General features: G+C 41.8%; 1 protein-coding gene across 2 annotated transcripts in view; it reads right to left on the bottom strand.

Annotated features, from left to right (window-relative positions):
• The window catches only part of MAPk-Ak2 (MAP kinase-activated protein kinase 2), a 46,744-nt gene that overhangs the window by 11,583 nt on the left and 15,402 nt on the right, over positions 1-19,759 (bottom strand). For both annotated transcript variants that reach the window (XM_037424902.2, XM_037424901.2), the window contains exons 3-7: positions 18,358-18,422; positions 11,337-11,416; positions 11,116-11,242; positions 10,310-10,385; positions 5,101-5,225 (exon numbers count right to left, since the gene is read on the bottom strand). In XM_037424902.2, coding sequence (XP_037280799.1) covers positions 5,101-5,225; positions 10,310-10,385; positions 11,116-11,242; positions 11,337-11,416; positions 18,358-18,422 — 473 coding nt within the window. The remainder of the gene's footprint in view (positions 1-5,100; positions 5,226-10,309; positions 10,386-11,115; positions 11,243-11,336; positions 11,417-18,357; positions 18,423-19,759) is intronic.

Raw genomic sequence — 19,759 nt, 5'->3', positions numbered from 1 at the left:
ATGCCGCGATGCACAACAGTGCCCCAATGCTAACGAGTCACACTGGCCCTAATGCATCTACTAACATGACTCTAATGCGAAAGCCAGGTTTTTTACAGAAAAAGCTACTATAAGATCACAACAAGGGTTGCGTGCACCGTACTTGTCCGCCACCACTGTCCCAGGTGTCTGTAACTACTAGCACACAAAATAGAAATAAGAATGCAAGTAAATAAAAAACACCAAGGATGCAATTGGATTCGAACTCAGGTCCCCTGTGTGTCAGCCCAGTATTCTACCACAGAGTCACGCCGATGCTTGTAACTTCATTGCAAACTGGCCTTAGGCAGGCTTGATGTCAGGAAAGGAATCTCATTATATATGAGTAACAGGGCATAGAACAGCATAGAAACAACCAGGCATCACACAATGCTGATTGCATAACAAGTGGGTTGTTGACTACTCCAACCAATTACAAAAGCTTGAGGCATAATTTTTCATCATCATCAAAAAACTTCGAAAAAATCCTTGCAAGTGTGTAGTGGGTACCACGCTTCTCCGAAGAATGACGAAGGTTGGCATAACGAATGCCTCCATACTAGCAAAAAATAGGATAATTAATGGTGTAGTGGGTACCCTGCAGGTGTGCCTGTAGCAGTTACGCAGAGAGTTTAAGGAAAGCTCTGAAAGGCCACCCACTCTTCCAGCTCTTGCTGGTGCCATGCTGTGTGTTTCGCGCAGTCCTGGTATTTTACACGCAGATTTTTTTTTTTTTTTTCTCAACTGATCATATAGCTGGGCGCAACATAATGTCGCTTAGCTAGCCTCAAAAAGCCAACCCCTCGAACACTTCTTTCTCACTTACTGAGCCTTTAAGTCACAATTACGCGAAAATGTCTGAAAGTGTGTTCAACTGGCACCTAAGCAATTTACCAACTTAGCTTTTCTTGCACGCTTTCTGCACCTCACCTGGTTTTGCTCTGCCTCCATGATCGGTGCACAGACTACAGACCAAGTGCAAAGTAACGATGTCATATGAAATCACAATATATTAAGTGATAAGCTTCACCGATACATGGTGTCATGATGAGATCATCATAATGTGACTTTCTGCATCACTCCTATTGACGCCACTGATAGTCAATTTTCATGTTTAGTGAAGCATCTGAGACTTTAATACTAATAATATATATTTAAGAGCCTCATTACTAACAACCTAGCCTTACATACCAAATAAGCCTCCACCATGTCACCTACCCTATGTTCCGTGTGCTAAACAGCTTTGATCATCATCCACCCCACAAAATGAAATGGTTTGATTTTTTTTTGTGTGCTTGCAACAGCATTTATATAGACATTCTTGATGAGTTTCTGCCGTTGCTCCTGGCATCACCATTGCCATCATTTATTACATAACATCCAAATTTATAACATCTTTCCACGCATTGTATAAATCTACCCGCGAGTAAAAACTCGTGAGGGCTGTAGACAAACGCTGTTAAAGTGGATATGAAATGAGCCAGCTGTCTGCGTCACAAGGAGGGCACATGCAATAATGTCACCCTGCCTGTGTGACCTGTTGTATACTGCTCATGAGATGGAGAGAAAGCGCCCCACCCATCATTCATAAGGAGCATGAAGGGATGCCAGGGGAGGAGAGGGCTGCATTGTTTGAAAGGGCACAGTTGCAGGCAAGCGTGCCATCTCCATCAAGGCTTCCGCAAACCGCATTGTAAGCCTGCTACATTCTCTCTGCTTATTTTGCATTCAGAGAATCGACAGCTCAAAAACCACTTCAGTTTCTGGAGGAGCCACATTCTCATGAGCTAGCGTTTTTCTTAAAAGGGCCCTGAAACACTTTTTTAAGCAACCATGGAATAGATTCGCCAAAAGAGATTATTGCCTAATGAATTCAACACCACAAAAATTTTAAAAATCCATCCAGTACGAGCAGAGTTACGAAGATTTGTCGTACAGTGCAATCACATTCTCTCTTCTCTCGTCCCGACGAAAGCACTGGAAGCTAAGCGGGGGGGGGGGGGGGGGGATATGTTACGCAGGCCTCGTGACCTTGAACAATTTTTCCTTTTTTCTTTCTTTGAATATGTGGCTTTTTCAGTGTGATTGTGGGCGCACGCATAGACAAGTCATGGCCTCCCGCAGCGATCCCTGTAACGACCGAGCGTGCCATGTTCAAATTAGCTAATAGCTGATAGATTGCCTTCTACAAGTAATCTTCGGGCATCTTCTGTTATTCGTTGAGAGAATAGAAAGCAATTTTTAGCTGACTTTGAGAATTTATTGTGAATTCCAGGCCGCGTGCTGTGCTATAATATTTGGCTCGCGTGTTCTCAGGAGCCTCTGCTACTATGCTCAAAAAGTGCTGCACGGCCCCTTTTATACAAGAGATCGGATTTAAAAGCGAGCTGCCAGACTAACTTCCATAGCAATACAATTTTTTGGCATCACAATCATTGCTTTGTCTTTAAAGGGCCAGTAAACAGCCCTGAGGTCCAAAAATTGTTATAAGGAGAAATATGTGCACTTTTGCTTTGTGAACATACTGCCACAAGAATTTTGCAAACACCTGCTATATTAAGGAAGTTACAGGGATTGAAACATGGGTGTCAACTGGTTTCAAAGTTTAATGCGGCATTACAAGCCTTCTTCCTCGCAGAGAGGGGAAGGCGCAGCCCGTCGTCGTGACTGGTTTAGACCAATCGACGAGCTGCGTGCAACGTCAAGTCGCCCATCGACCACTTTCCATCACTGCGTGTGAAAGGAGGATTGGTCAGGCATAGGAAAGGGGCACGAGAGTTGTTTTTCGAAATGAAGGCTTTGCGCGGTGTGCAGCGCTGTAATATTCTGACGACATGATCGCCGAGCTCTACTCTACAAATTGCCGAGCTTCTTCGGGGCGTGTAAAAAAAAGTAGCAGCCTGTTTACTGGCTCTTCAAAACTGTGATATTGTTAACTCTCACCTATTAAGAAATTCATGACCATGCCCACCTCTCCGGTGTTACTTTAGGTGACCCCCCCTCCCACCCCCACCACTAATATGAGTGGCTGGATCCACCCCTACGCTGCACTCAACCTTACTTCGAAGCAAGCACAGCAAATTTCTTATCTCAAAAGATGTCGGCCCCTCTAGAGGTGTTTGTCATCGTCATCGCCTCCACCATTCCCTACGTTAGTGGCTGTTTGAACGATTTCAACATCCCTCATTTCTCCAGTCACCGCCACATCTTGCTCACAAAGTGCATGCTCCAGAAAAGTCACGTCAATTTCGACGGCACCGTTACCTGTAAGCTTGATAACCTCTTGACAAAGTTCCTCACAGACTGTGAAGTCATCCGTCTCTGCTGTCTCTGCTTCTGACAAACTGGCGGCACGTGAAACCCAGCGTGCACAAAGCAGTTGGTGATAGCCGCTGCGCAAACTTTCTGCCACACTGGCATTTTGCAGCTATACCATCAACACCACTTCAACATCTGGGAACTTCGACCCTGAACCCACTACCGCTGGCTGGAGAAACTCTGCTGAAATCTATCCAGCACCTTCTGCTTGTTTTTCAGCACCATCAAAAGCGTAGACAAAGGGATGCTGAATTCTTGTGCAATGCTCATTTCGTTCGCCCTTCTTTCTCCACTTCCTTTTTTACAGTGAAAGCTGTTATGAGATCACAACTCGGGGCACGCGCAGTTGTCCCCCGGTGCCCGTAACCACATCAAGCGAAATTAGAAAAGAAACCTACCACCAACGACACAGTGGAGCTCAAATCCATGTCCGCTGGGTGCCAGCCCAGTATTCTACTACTGAGTTACCCCAGTGCTAGTAACTTGTTTTGAAACTTGCCTTAAGCAGGCTTGACCTAGCACCAATGACACAGTGGGGCTCGAACCTGGGTCTACTGTGTGCCAGCCCAGTATTCCACCACTGATCTACACCGGTGCTTGTGACTTGCTGTCAAACTTTCCTTAGGCAGGCTTGATGTCGGGAAAGCAATTGCATTATTACGACTTATAAAGTATTTTAAAACAGCGAAAAAACAACCAGTCATCACACAATGTGAATAGCATAACGAGTGGCCCATCCAATGCTCCAACCCATCACAAAAGCTTGTTCTTGTTCCCCTATTAACTGTGTGCACGTGCAAACCCACTTCAGCCACAATTCTTATCTTCTTCAGCCACTGCATGAACAATTGGCACAAAATTCCTTGCAAGTGTTTAGCGAATACTACGCTTCTCAAAAGAATGATGAAAAATAGCGTAGCGAATGCCGGCCTACTACCCAAATAAATTTATTAATAATGACTTAGTGGGTATCAAGCAAGTGTGCTTGCAGTAGTTACCCAATGAGTGTTTTGAAAAGGCTCTGAAAAGCCACTCTTCGAGCTTTCGCTGTGACTGTGCTGTGCCTTTTGCGCAGACCTAGCATTTTTTCCACAACCGTTTTTCCTAGCGTTAGCAACTTGCCCTGCTTTCGCGCCATGCTTGCCTCACTCCACGAAGTTGCCGCTCCTCACAGTCAGTGAAAAATCCATACCACTCGGTTTGCACAGATGAATGGAAATCTCACCTCAGGGAAAATCATGTGCACTCCACAAAGCGAACGAGACAAACAACACCAAGCGTGGGCAGAGGGCCTCCCTCCTCAGCACATGTGTCACATAACGTGCCATGGGGTTGCACGACAAAGTTGATATGTCGCTGGGCTAAGACTTCGTGCACTTCGCATTTGCAGAAAGCATTGACATAGTGGCAGGTGTGGCTAAATGAGAAGAAACATCGACGGACTTTAGGCATGGCAGCATCGCGCAAATCTTGTGAGATGGTCCGGCGGCAAAATTTTCATTCTACTCCCAGTCAAGATTTTGAGTTATTTGCAGTCTGATCCAAAAAATACTTCAAGATAAAGAGATAAATATACATAGAGCATATAGAAAAATGTTAGGTGCTGCGGAAAATTTCAACTTAGCCAATTTGTTGAGATATGCGAGTTAATGAGGTATTACTGTACCCACATATTTGCATAACCATCATTTTATGTGCATATTTGAGTGTTGTCTTCCAGACACTTGAAGGTATGGCACTTCATGAAATGCATAATATGCTTACCATCCTGCGAGACGTTCTTCCACTCTGGGTTGGGGAAGTCGTACTGGCCAGCCCGAATGCGCCTCTTCATGCCAGGCGAAATGGCCAGGCCGTGGTTGCTGTAGAATGGTGGAAACCCACATAGCCTGCGCAACAATGAGGCTCAACCAATGTCACTGCTGCACCCTCAGCACGCCACCTAACCAGATGAAGAAACAACATATACTGGAGGGAAGAAAACTGTGCCAGCAGGAGCGATGAAGTAAAGCAGAAATTTTAATATGACCACAGTGACACTTCAGAAAGGAGCGAACACACATACACTTACTCTATTTTACATCTTACTAGCATATAACTTTCCATAACCAAATACTTATCTGGTCTCATGAGTATTGCAACATTAGTCTTGTTAAGCACGACCTTCCCAAACACATTCATGAGCACCGCACAAAATAAAAGGGATGCGCTGAAAGCCCAGGTGTGGTTACCAAACTGGGTCATCACGCACTTGAAAAGGCAAATTACTGATTTAGCAAAAAGGCCTTCAACAATATTAGAAATCAGTGATAAAATTCCAGAACAAGACCTGTCTGTGATTCTCAGATCAACCTTGTCCATTCAACTTTTTCCCGCAAGTGCAGTCATGTAATGACAAATGCCCAGATTATCAACTCAAATCACTCCAATTTATGAAAAATCTACTAAAAATTTTACACTGCTACACATAAAGAACTGCATTCTTAAAATTTTCACCAATGATAAATGTTTGTTTGCCTGAACATTGTATAAACATTGTAATCAAAGATTAAACATGGGGTGAAAGGAACTAGGACAAAGGCAGCCAAGTAAAGGCATGCGTACAGTAATGTACTTTAGCAGAAGAAACCCTCATACTGAGGATAAAAGGAGAAATCAACAATGCCCACTTTTTCTTGGAGATAATACAAGACAACAATGACAAAAGGTGAAGGGCAGACCATTCATATAAACAATAAAATATTACGGTATGCTCTGTTTCACAACTATTTTTTTAGAATATAGATAGACAAAAATGATAGCTCTACAGGAAGAAACAGTCAAGATTAGTACATGCTAAGAAAGAGAGAGCAATTTTCAAGTTATGAAAATCAAAAAGGCCATTCTTGAAATTAAAATGCACCTCATAACCCCCCAATTTTCCTGGTGGTGATGCATGAGTGGAAACCATGAAATATGTCACAAAAAAGCTTTACTCTTTCCAAGTTTGGACATCCAAACAAACTAAACTTTCTTTAAAAAAAAAAAAGACAAACTCAAATGCTTCACAAAACATATTACGGGAATAATTGGTGGTGTATATTTTACTTCATGAAAGTTAAACAGTGCAAATTTTTCTGTCCTTCGATCACAGGCAGTACCAGCATTATAGTACCAGGAAGGCGCTCGTGGTAAGCGAGTTCCGGGGGGAGAGGGAGGGGGGCAGGCGAAAATTTTGGTGGGGTTCTAGCCCCCCCCCGCCCCTCTCCCGGGTTCACCCGTGGTGCCGGCTATGCCTGTAATGTCTTACTGTGTCTCTGTAGGGAACCTTGAAAATGTTCCCAAAGAAGAAAAACCTATGCTTTCTACTGAACATAGATCCCAAAATAAAAAATTCAACCAGCTCCACTTCGTGCACACTAATGGAACAGAGAAGCTGGTGGCCTTCCCTTCATCAGGCTATCGCATTTCTATATTTTGCATGTATTTGAGAAATCATTATGTGCTCCAGACCTGGAAGACGAACAAGAGGATGGGTTGCCTCTTTTTTGCGCCATCTTGGCTGTTATTGCTCCTACCACTTTGATTGTGTAAATATATTGTAAATACAATCTTTTTTTGTCACCTCCCCGTAACATCATCGGTGTAGGTACTGGGTATACCTGAAACACACCACGGAAGTTCGCAGTGAGCACTTCTCGGGCAATCCATTACGTCGGCTGGCTGTTCTGTGGATCTAGCCGCCGCTATGCTACTGAACCCAGCCCCGTTGTGATTTATCTCCGAGACCCTGGCCCTTCTGCGGGACTGATAATGTGCACGTGGACAAGTGGCTGACAAACTATGAGCACACCAGCAATTCGCCCTAAAATAGAATATGCCAGTGCCATTTGGGATCCTCATCAAGCCTACATCGTATCAAATATTGAATCTTTGCAAAGCTGCTCGTTTCATTTACTCAGATTATTCTACCTATTCCAGCGTAACTAACTTAAAAAACCGTGCTGAGCTAGAGGATTTGGCCATTCGTCGGAAATATGCACGCCTATCACTTTTCCACAAACTTTACAATCACCCATCATTACATGACAGTTTCTTTGAACCCGCCTGTTCCATCTTTCCCCACCGTGATCATCCTAACAAAGTCAAACGCCCGCTATCTCGCACACTTCGTTTCGCTCAGTCATTCATCCCGCGCACTATTATTGAGTGGAACAGTTTGCCTGCACATATTGCCACCGAGAAAGACTCGGTAAAGTTTTCAGAGCTCATGCGCACTACGGTGACTAACTAAATATTTTTTGCTTTTGTTGTTTTGTTTTCTTTCGTTTTTTAACTATTGTATAACGTCATGCAATTGCTGCCCGTATTCATGGTTTGCGCTTTGTTGCGGTTGTCAGTTTGCACAGTATCTTGCTGTAAACCATGTTGTGTTGGCCCCCCCTATGTAATACCCTCTTCTAGAGGGCCTTTAGGGGTAACCTGAATAAATAAATAAATAAATAAATAAAGACCGACCGGTGGGATCCAACTTCAATGCCCGTAAATGTCAGCTACTACCTCAGGGGTACGGCCGGTGTGTGGTTCGACACGCATGAGGAGGAGCTGACCAGTTAGGATGTGTGTGAACAAAAATATGATAGATCTTTTTGGCGAGCCCATTGCACGCCAACGAGCCACTCAGAAAGAGCTCTTGTGCCATCCACAAACCTCGACAGAGCTGTACATGGTGTACATCGAAGACGTTTAAGTCCTGTGCAGGCAAAATGACGACGGCTCTAAAGAATCGCTGATGGTGCCTTTCACTTACTAGTTTACAAAGACTGCTCCACCATTGACGACATCATCAGAGAGTGCTGATGCTTCGACGAAGTGAATAGCCGTCTAGTCACGCTTCAATCTGTCAGACTCCCTAACACTGCCACCACGTCGTCGTGCAAACACGTCCAGCTCCAGTCACCCAGTACCGAAAGCTTCCAGTGCCTTGTGCGATGAGAGATCGAAACAGCTCGTTCTTACAAGGAGGCCTTCTCATAAATAATACACCTTTCTTTTACTGTCTCCCCCTATAAATATGTTGTATTAGTGCTCTTTATTAAGTAAATACTTATTTTTAGGCCTCGAGGTGGTAGTATAGTTTTATTGCGTGTTGACCGTACCACTTTCATACACAGATTTAACAAGAAGCTTCAACTGTCGCCTTATTGATTTTTAGTGCACCAATAACCAGTAGTAGTATTGACAAAATCTCTGAAGCACATATCATGGCAATAGTTTTCTGACAGACGCACAGTGGTACATACCAATTTGTTTGTTTGTTTGAGTCTTACAGAACATGGCACATACCCACACTGAGCGATTGGCCACAGTTTTGTAGTATTAAATTTAGTAGATAATCACGACAATGTAGGATAATAAAGAATTAGATAAATATAAAGATAATACTAAATAGTTTATCAAATAAATTTTGTTTTCAGTGTGCAATTGTGCTAGTAGACAGGACTGCCAAATTAACCCGATCATAGCAATTTCAATAATGTTGAATTCTAACGTGTTTTTTCTTAAATTTATGTAATTCTTTATTGAATATTTGTTGTAAGTAAAGACTACCATGAAGTTCATTTAGAAGCTTAAGTTCAATTGCGAACGGCATCAAAAACATCTCTGTGGCACTGTCCCAAACGTGAGGCACGGAAGCTTAGTATACTTTTAGTCGTTAAATTTAGTCCTACCTTTGAAAGCAGAGTAAGAAGTAGTCTTCTTCTAATATATGTGTATCTGCAACATGTCAACAAATGATGCAACATGTCAACAAATGATGTTCAATTGGGCAGAGTTTTCTTCATCTTTATTGAATCAGTTCAGAGTGGTGAAATTCACCCAGTTTCTTCCACACATACTTTCTTTCTTTCTGTTTTTCTTTGTTTTACATACAGAGAAACAAGAGCTAAAGCCATGTGGCCTGACAGATACTAACTTATGATGATGATAGCTTCTTGATAGGCCCCACAGGGGCACATACCTGTTTGATGACAACATTTCTCTTTCGTTTTTACAGAATCAGTGGTGAGCTGTAGGTTTTAGCCAACTTAGGAGCCACATACCCTTTATAATTAGCATTACCACAGCAGCAGACGTGAGAGCCTCAACTAAAGGCAGCTTCACTGTTAAAAACCTTTTCTTGGTCATGCCATACACTCCCAGTTTAGCTACCTGTGCAAGACAGTTAGATGGCATTCTTTAATGTCAGTACACTTAAAGGGGCCCTGCAACACTTTTTGAGCATGGTCAAAAAATGCTGTCGACCAGTAGTCAAGGCTCTCAAGAACACACGAGCCAAATATTATAGCGCAGCTCACGGCTTGCAAATAATGCTCGAACTCAGCGAAAAATCCCCTTTTCTCTCGGGCAATGACGTAGGATACCCGAAACCATTGTGCAAAAGCCATTGTATCAGCCATTGGCTGATTTGAACATGGTGCGCTCGTTCGTTACAGGCGACTCGTCCATGCGTTAGTGTGCGATTGCACTGAAAAATTTTGTATTGGAAGGAAAAAAAAAAGTGCTCAAGGTCACAAGGCGCGCGTAATGTTTTTCTTTCCCCGTGCCATCCCTCCCTGCTTAGTTTCCAGTGCTTTCATTGGGATGAGAGCAGAGAGAATGAAATTGCAGCATACGATAAATATTTGCAGCTCCGCTCGTACTGGACGGATTCTAAATATTTTCCCGCCCGTGAATTCATGAGGCAACAAGCTCCTTTAGATTAAATGGCTGCTTGAAAAAGTGTTGCAGGGCCCCTTTAAATAACACCTGTTAAACAAGCTTCAGTATCATTCCCGCAATGATGTTGCCATCATGCGCAGAACAACATGCAGTTTGATAAAAACATTTTGCTGGTAGATAGGGATGCACAACAGGCATAAGTTATTGAAATAAGTCCTTCCAAATGACTTGAAATGGCAATAGTGCAATGTGCAAAAAAGAAGATACTCACAGTATGTACATGATTACTCCCAAGGACCACATGTCACAGGACTTGTCATACCGTTCAGGACCTAGGACCTCGGGAGCTGAAAAGCAAAGTATGGCTCAGTGCTTTTCGAATTCTGCTGAGCAGTGCCAAAACCACTTGATTCTACACAACATCATCATCATTATCATTTATTATCCCTTAAAGGCCCTGCATTGGGCATCACATAAGGGGGAAGCGAAATATACAGGCAAGGTCACATTTACAAAGAAAAAAAAACCATGTTAGCTCAGTACACTGCTATGAAACCGAAATTAAAACAAAAAGACACATGCTAAGTGTTCCTGCATGTGTTGATAAAGTATTTGTGTTGTGGTTTCATAAGCACAAAACAAAGTAAAAAATCATCAACATCATAGTACGTGCTTATAAAATGATGGGTGGACTTGTTTCAGAAGAAAATTTACAATATGGAGTGGTTTCGTTACATATTGTCACAAAGGTGAGGACAATGAAATGATATAACTTTACAGGCACATTATTCAAGAAAAAATGAAAACGAAGAGGTTGAGGGCAAAATATTCATTATAGATTAAGAAAAAGAAGCAGCTCATAGTAAGCTTTCGGTTTCATATTTGAGTTGGTGAAGCAGAGCAGTCTGCTGTTGATCGGTTTCATTTCATCAAGTGAGCTCATACCAACTGCCTGAACTTCAAACTGTCTGGTTGATATAAAAATGGAAACGAGTTCCATTCTTCTATGGCCAAGGGTAAGAAGGACTTACTGATGCACTTATATCGTACACATCAGAGACTGTACAGAGAACTCACCCACGTAATATGGTGTGTAGCATGGTGTTTGTAAAGTGTTGAAATGCGTAGTTTCCTTGGCAAAGCCAAAGTCTGTTAGTTTAAGTACCGCACTGTCATCAGGCTTGGAGTAAAGAAGGTTCTCCGGCTGTAAACAAATGCACACGAGTGAGTTTTGCTCCACTAAAGTACAATCAGAGGTTAAACACAAGCATATGCAATAAATGCTAGTGGAAACTCACCTTCAAGTCCCTGTGGGCAATGTCCATGCGATGAAGATGAGCGACAGCTTTGCAGATGTCTCGAATGATCTCCGCAGCCTCTGATTTGAAAAACAGAAGAGATGAGAAAATTACATTTCACGCTTGTCTAAGCACATCTAGAGATGTCTAGTCACGTCTTCACATCTATGCTGCGATGCACCATTCGTTAACATAAACACATGTTTCACAACTACTTTTGCCTTGCCTTCTGTTAGCCCCCTGGAAAACCTTGGAGAAAACATTGCCTTGTTTCTCGACCAGGATAACAAATACCTTTTAACAGTAACTTTTTTTTTCTAAAAACTCGTATGTTTTTTTTTTAATTAGCACAATTTAAAATGAATGGCTAATAGAAGACAAAAAATAATACAAGGGAACTGAACTTCTTGTCTTAAGACCACTGTTAAAGCTTTTATATGAAGTGAAATAAGGAACACAACAATGAACACCATGTCTTCAAGTGACACCAGGAAATCAATAAACTCCGATTCCCTACAAGATTGACAGCTAACAAACCTCTCCTATTCTAGCTGCCACTTCAGCTACTCTTACTTCATGAGGCTTCAATTTATTGTTTATGTTTGTAACTGCACGCTTGTCTTAATTGAGGGGACTGCCACAACTTTTCCTGTGCTGCAAATGTAAAAGCTGTGCTGAAAAACATTTGGGTCTACAAAAATAAAAAATGACAACATCAAATACCTAACGACATTTCACTGTCAAAATACCCATCATTGCAAGAAAACACAACTGGATGCAATATGATAAGGACAGCCGGAGAGTGCAGAAAAGCACACAAAAAGTGCTTCTCTCTGCACGAGTATAGTGCTAAGAGAATGCCAGCAAATGGGAAGAAGTAGACAAAAGAGAACAGGCAGGTAATTGGACTAACAACTCATGTTTATACATTTAGATAGTTAAGGGGACACGAAAGAAGCTAGGCTGTGAAGATAGTCACATTAGTGGACAAAATGACACAACACAAATGCCGATTGTTATCCGAATGGGCACACTGTGGTGGAAAAGGAGGTAGACACAAAACTTATCTGCGCACGTCCAGGAATGGTAGCCCCACCTGTCAATCTGGCACATAACTGTAAGAGATAACTGTTTAGGCATTTCATTTCTTCTACATGCAAGTTAGTCGCAGGATACCTCATGCACGCCCTTCCACTATTGTCTATGTATGTACCAGGCATGTTTCTCCATTGTTCAGCCTGTATAAAACTGGGTTTTCATTGTATTATGACAATGCTACAACAAAAGAGCAGACAGCAATTCTCTGATTACCAACCTTTTATGCTCAACCGATCTCTGATTTCACAATAGCCATTGCTTTTGCCTGTGCTATAAGTATTGAATATACCAGGAATGCCTATGTGACTCTCTCCTTTTTTGTTCACTTCAGTGGTCACGTCTGGACTTGACGAAACTATTGATTTTCTATGCGCTTTGCAGCAATGGCTCTGAAAATATGTGCATGATGTACTTCTAACTGAAACCTTCTGATTAAAAAAACCTAATACTAGTGCTAACATATGCTAGCACATGGTGTCTATCTTTTGCTTCTCACTGGCACTACACAGTGCTCAAAATGGACAAAGCAACACTAAAGTTTCACATGACAACTTTTGTTATTCTAGTGTTTGATAACTTTAATGACTATATTACCTGTGCAGAAACGAATATAATTCATGCTGGTGGGATTTACTTTGTCTTGGCAGCCTGGAGAGCACACACAGAAAAGCCGTCTAATTTTGCATTAAGGAGAAACATAATCATTGGCAATTCTTCGCTCACACTTTTGGAGTTATGGTACACAACCCTTTCCTACTGCTTGCTCCCTCAATTTCGAAGTGAATTTTTTTTTTATCCAAACTTGTTGAACTTGTTTGTTACTAGCCAATAAAAGTCAACCTAACTTCTGCTATTAGGCTGTCAAGATACACACTTGTCGCCTCACTTCATTCACAAAATATTTCGCAACCAAGTTGCACGTTTGTCAGATGCAGGTTACTTGTTGCATGTCTTGTCCGCTGTACCAGGTAACACGCTGAAAAAAGCCCAGGAAAATGACTGTAATACCACTGACCATGTCACGCATGAACGAAAGAAGGTTGTTGCCTTGCCATACGTTCACAATATTAGTCGCAGTCTCAAGAGAATTTCAAAGTGTGTCGCTGTTGACGCTGAGCTATCTGCTACATTAAAGCTGTCAAGCTAGTGCACTAGAGTGAAGGCGGGTGTGCCAGCTACCTGGGTGCGACAAGAAGCACCACTGTGTAGAGGGTGCAGTATATTCTATTCTGCTCACGTGTGGCAAAGAATATGTGAGCCAGGCGGGCAGATGCATGAATGATCATTTGTCGAAACACAGGTGCAAATCGAAAAACTCGCCTTGTCAGGGCAGCTTGCGGCCCATTGTGCATGTTGAGGTTGCAAGCTAGTGTTCAACCAAGTGCACTTAAGAGACAAAATTTGGACTGACAAACGCGAGAAGTTATTAAAGTGGCAGAGGTTAAACATACAGAGATGGTAAGTTGCTCTTCAATCTGTCTCTCGAAGAGGGGAATGGTATTTTTGTCGCGTCAGCGCGTGTGTTATATGCTAGGCCTTGTGCGCCTTGACCGCCCTTGCCCCCTTCTTTTTTCCTTTGACAGAATGTTGTGTGCATATATATATATATATATATATATATATATATATATATATATATATATATATATATATATATATATGATCACCTGCAATAAACACTGAATTGTTAGTTTAGCGCTGCGTCCCATCTCACTCTGTCATCATCTGTGTGTTTTTTCGCACCGTTACTCTGAGTTGTCCCCAAACTGCTCACTTAATTAGGCAAAGCAATGTGCAACTGTACTGTAAGCCCACGTGTCAGTACTGTATAGGTCATTTTTTTATCATGCAAGATTCAAGATCACCCATGGCATGCAGCATTATTTACTTCTTTAGCCCAACTGCTTTCCAAAACACACATTTCTAACAAATATATCAAAATGATACTTTACCAATTTACATAATTTAGCTAATTCATTTTTGCACTGTTTAAACTGTGTGTTGTAATATGTGACACCAAAGTGTGTCCATTTCCAATTTTCCCAAGGCATTTGTGCATTTGTGGGAGAGAAGGGGAACACCCTTACCTCCCAGTGTCACCTGCTGAAGCAGCATGTGGGAAAGGGCCATGTCGAACATTCTGTGCATTATGAGTAAGGTATGCAAGATTAATATGATAGTACTTTGGGATCCGCTCAATACCGGGATGCGTGTCACTATGAACCACATATCTTCGCCGTCTGCAAAACATTCTTGTAAAACGCTTTTTTCTTGTTAGATAGACAGGGCACATAGCAATAACTTTCGCACAGGTTCTGATCCCAAGGCTGGTGACAAGCATGCAAGAGCACAAGGAGGGCACACAAGTCAATTCTTTCTTTAAGGAATCAGACTAAGGCTGTAAGCTGTGGGGCGGGATTTCTTTGGCTGTGTGGTCCGCTTCTTAGCTTTATTCTCGTAGGTATAGGTTGGACACTCAATGCAGACTCCTCTTAGTTGCTGCTTTACACTTCTGATGGTTGCTTTCCTATGTGTAAGACAACTACTACCGTAAAATCCAAAGAGATGGCCCACCTAAAATGGAGTGAAAAAATTGTAGTGAAGGTACAAGGTGGGCTGACCTTTAGAGTGCAGTAAAAAAAAGGAAGTAGGAAGATGTATAGCAAATAAAGAACAAAAATGAGTTTATCAGCACTAAAGGCGTCCGTCATTAAACCTGTAGAATGAACAGTTGCTCACACTGTCAAATGAAAGGCCAACAACCTGCTCGTGCATGGCGTTCGACATGGTTAGCAGAGCAGTGGAAGTTGGAATTACTGAAGCACATCACTCACGAAGCTCTGTCTTCTACCTCAAAGGCACTTGTCGATAAAGCACATCACTTAAAGGAGGGGCCGACAACTCTTTGGTTATCTCCATGCTAGCCAACCTCTTTTCTATGGACGTTATCACCAAAAGGTACTATGATGGAGTCAAGGGCAAATTGTCAGCTGGTGTTATTGAAAAACTAGAAAATTGTGCCAAAGCAAGAGTGGGTTATCTTTTGGGAATTGGGGTTCTCTTGGAATTTTACAGTACACGACAATACATTTAACTCCGAATAAAAACAAATTGTAATATTACAGTCCTGTTTGAAATAAAATGAGCCAAATCAGATCCACTCAACCAATGGACGTCTTCTACGAATTGATTTATACGTGGGGTTTAACGTCCCAAAACCACCATATGATTATAAGAAACGCCGTAGTGGAGGACTTTGAAAATTTCGACGACCTGGGGTTCTTTAACGTGCACCCAAATCTGAGCGCACGGGCCTACAGCATTTTTGTCTCCATCGAAAATGCAGCCGCCGCAGCCAGGATTCGATCTCCTGACCTGTGTCCCCTACGAAGACCTCATGCCAAAACATAAAAACCTCATATTTGGTCTATTTTTCACAAGTGACCTTGTTATTTTTCAAATGGGCATTTATTTCAATCATTGAAAACAAGGTTGAGAACAGCTCCATTCCAAAAAAAAAGCAAATGTTCCCTCTCTCAACAACTCGCACCATATACAAGACCTTTTAAAAAAATGGCCTCGCTGCTCCAATACTTATCCAAACATGTCAAGACTTGTAGGCTTGGTGCACATTCAACAGACACCACTGAACATGTTTTCTGCATGTTTGATCTAATACACCTCCTGGAGGCAAAGAATCCCTTCAGTTGAAAGCTTACAAGAAACATGGAAATATTCTTGAATAAAAATACTCTATCATAGTGTTTCTTTCAAAAATGTTTAGAGGTAAATGTGACACTACCATCTATGCAAATTATTTTAGGGTTGCCACTGCAGCGCTCGGAATAACGGTGTATGTGCCTGCGAGGCTGGTGTTGGCTGGTGTCAAGCAATGCTTCGGCTAAAAAACGAATGGACTGCACAAATAATGCTTCTCTAAAACAAAACTTTTTTAAGCGGATCTCTTCTACGCATACTATATTCTGAAATAAAATTCCACTCACTTCTACGACATAACCAAACAGCAAAAAAAACAAACAAACAGACGACTAGCAGTGGCAGAGGGAATACTGGCTATGTCATCTGCCTACCATGTTTAGCGGCCATTCTTATTTTTACGCTTAGTAAAATTGTACATAAAATTGTAGTTTCAAATGTTAAACAAAACTTGTTTTTGTGCAATGATAAAAAATAAACAGCTCACTACGTGTTCTTTCAGTAAGAAAGTTAGCGCTCATACTGTGGTCTGTTTTTTCCTTCTTTACTGTATTATCTTTTCTTCGTGCTCAAACTGAGCTGCACTAAAACAATCTCATTTTATTATGCACCAACTGGCCCAGTCAGCTGTACTTGTCAAAGAAATCAATTATTTTGACACCAAAGAACGTGTGGAAGCCAGGCCCGTCTTTTAGGTGTCCGAACTCTACGTGCGCGATACAGATCTGAGTTAAGATCGAAGCTCACATATCCCAGCATTACCATGAATCGAACAGCTCGCAGCACCACTTTCCCACTAGGTAAGTGTAAGAAATTCTATGGACTCCGCGAATATGAAGGCACTTGACCTGGATCAAAATGTATGTGCTTATCCTTTCGTATCTCAAGCTAAATCTACGACTTGCTGCTCTGTGGCAACTCCAACATTTTAATGCAAATGCAGCTCCAGCGGGACATCTTTGTACTGGGCTTTGTATGTGCTTAGTCAAAATTATTCGATTACTAGTAGCAGACCACCCGTAAAAGAAAAAATTATTGTAACACACTGCAAGATAGAATGAAATCCTAGCTTCACCTTTCTATTCAATCAGCAAAGAAAGTGTCCCTTTGGTGATAGCCTTAGACATTTAAGGTACACATTCTTGTAACAACTTCATTTAACTATTCCCAATCTTGAAGGCTCTGCTATTGGGCACTGAAAGGGCCAATATTTAACAGTAGGTGCCTGAAACATATTACATCTGCTGAAGATAGCACCTCTTGTTGGCGGTGTAGCGGGATAGGTGGTTGAGAAATTTTACCCCTAGCGCAGCCATTGTTCACTACTTACATTAACATGAAAGCCTTCAGTAGCTTTGCTCAATCGTAAAACTCACTCTGACTGCAAATAAAAGAAGTGCCATATCCATGCAATGTCGTTGGCTCACTTGCTGGCCACACTTTTGCAGTTTAGGCACATTTATGGCAAGACGCAGTGTCACCACTTTTTTGGCAGCAAATGGTGCGCATAACGTCATTTTCTCCTGTTCAGGAGATGGCGATTTTCAAAATAAACTAAATCTCACAATTTTCTTGGCATGAAACAAAAATTGCAGGTTTCCTAAAATAGTATCCTCGTTGACTTAATACTTTTTTAATACCAATTTAAAAAAGCTGTTTTCGTTAGCCTTCACTGTTGGCCTTTTAATGGTCTTCAATTTGAAAATGTTTTGATGTCACCACCGCTGTACTGTAGTGTCTGAAAACACAGCCTCAGCAAGGATGGTGCTAGTATACAGAGTTTGCTCAGCAGGCACAGCCATGCAATCACAGAACAGAGCTTGTGAGAATTACCGGGCAGACAGAGGCCTTGCCTGGCATGGATGGGCCCAAGCTTTAAACAGTACAGGTCTCAAAAATTAAGCCTGTGCTGCTAGCGTAAAGAAATACAGTGCTTTACTACTGCTCAAAAACACAGTGAGGGCTGCTAATGAACACAACAGTAATGTACAGTTCAACGTCATAAGCAAAATGAACGTAACGTAATACAAGGCAACACCACAGATGCGGGATTTTAAAATGTCATGTTATATATATTATAATCAGTGACTGTCTTCTTTTTTGTGCATCAGATTAATCCTAGAAACTGCCTCTGAATGCTACGAGAAATTAAAACGAACCCGAGTGTGTTTAAGCAAAGAGAACATTTTTATATCATGCCACTTGCCTCGTTCTGTGAAGGCACCCTCGGCTCGATCTTGAATCCTCTGGAACAACTCTCCTCCCTCCATGCTACAAGAGAGAAGCAAACAAATTTTTTAACTTGCAAGCAACACTGGGAAGTGCATAGGGAAAATCAACACTGTGAATAGGTCAGGAAAGCATTGTCAGTTTGCCATTTATGATGACCGCTGGATTGGCAAATACACTTGTGAAAATTCCCCACCATTGAGCCTAAGCGAGTTCAACGTGACAAAATTCTCAAGGCACGCACAGCTGCAACTGTAGTGGTTCAATATGCAACTGCTAATTCTCAAAGAAAACAAAAACGCTGTAGTACCTGTAGCATAAAACTATAGAGCCAGTCAAGAAGTCCTACAGCTCTGTTCATTGTGACATTGTGCACTGCCAGTGCAAAATTTTGATGAATAAAAAGGTGTGTACTCTTCTTTCGCACATTTCTTCCTTATGTTAACACACTAATTCTTTTTCTTACTGAACACAAACAACGCTTACAAAAGTAAGAACAGCTAAAGTGGTAATGTTAGCAAATCAAGATAGCTTTGCACACAAGAGTCAACTTTTAATTAATTTTATATACACGAGAAAAATATATCACAGATTGTGCAGCCTAAATTCAGTAGATAAAAAAAAAAGTAGGAGCGGCGACTGAGTTGTGAGGTTTCCAGGCTAATCTAAATACGGCACTGACTATGTGGTTCATCTTTTTCATCTGTACGCACAAAACATCATAATAATCATCATCGCTTTTCATGACGGTTATACCAATCCTGCCTCATGCAACTGCATTGAAATACATATAAACTTTGTACTGTCACACCAGATGCCATATTATACAAGTTTCACCATAGTGCGACATTTAAATAATCACATCATTTTGGTGGTCGTCAACGCAACTTAGCGACCATATTTCCACGTTCCTTTCCTCAAGTTTTGTTATCAACCCGTTACGCTAAGTTCAGTGCAAACCGCGCCTACGATTTTTGAGAAGTTTCGAGGCTTTAGTAGATCGTTTTGTTAAGGTTACACCCACTTCTAGAACGTCACAAATTATTCGGGAACTAACATCGCCGCTAGCGATAATGCTAGAATATTCGAAGGTAAGGGTATAAATGCCGACACACTTCGCCGCTTGTCAGCTGATCGACGGCCAACGCTCTACCCTCTGCTATCAGTGCCAGTGTTTTACTTTCCTTTTGCGTAGCCAGAAGTTCGGCCCAAATCAACAGTTTCATCTTCGATCTGTAGTCGACTCCCTTCGGCCACGTCACGACTCCGTGACAATATTTTGAGCTATTCTGCACCACCATATCTTTGTACATTAACGTTCTGTGGGAGCCCTACCACACACATACATACGGACTTCATAATGAGAGCATCACAACGCC

This window comes from Rhipicephalus microplus, chromosome 5 (genome assembly GCF_043290135.1).
Source record: "Rhipicephalus microplus isolate Deutch F79 chromosome 5, USDA_Rmic, whole genome shotgun sequence".
Classification (NCBI taxonomy): Eukaryota; Metazoa; Arthropoda; class Arachnida; order Ixodida; family Ixodidae; genus Rhipicephalus; species Rhipicephalus microplus.
This window is presented reverse-complemented; position numbering and strand designations above follow the sequence as displayed.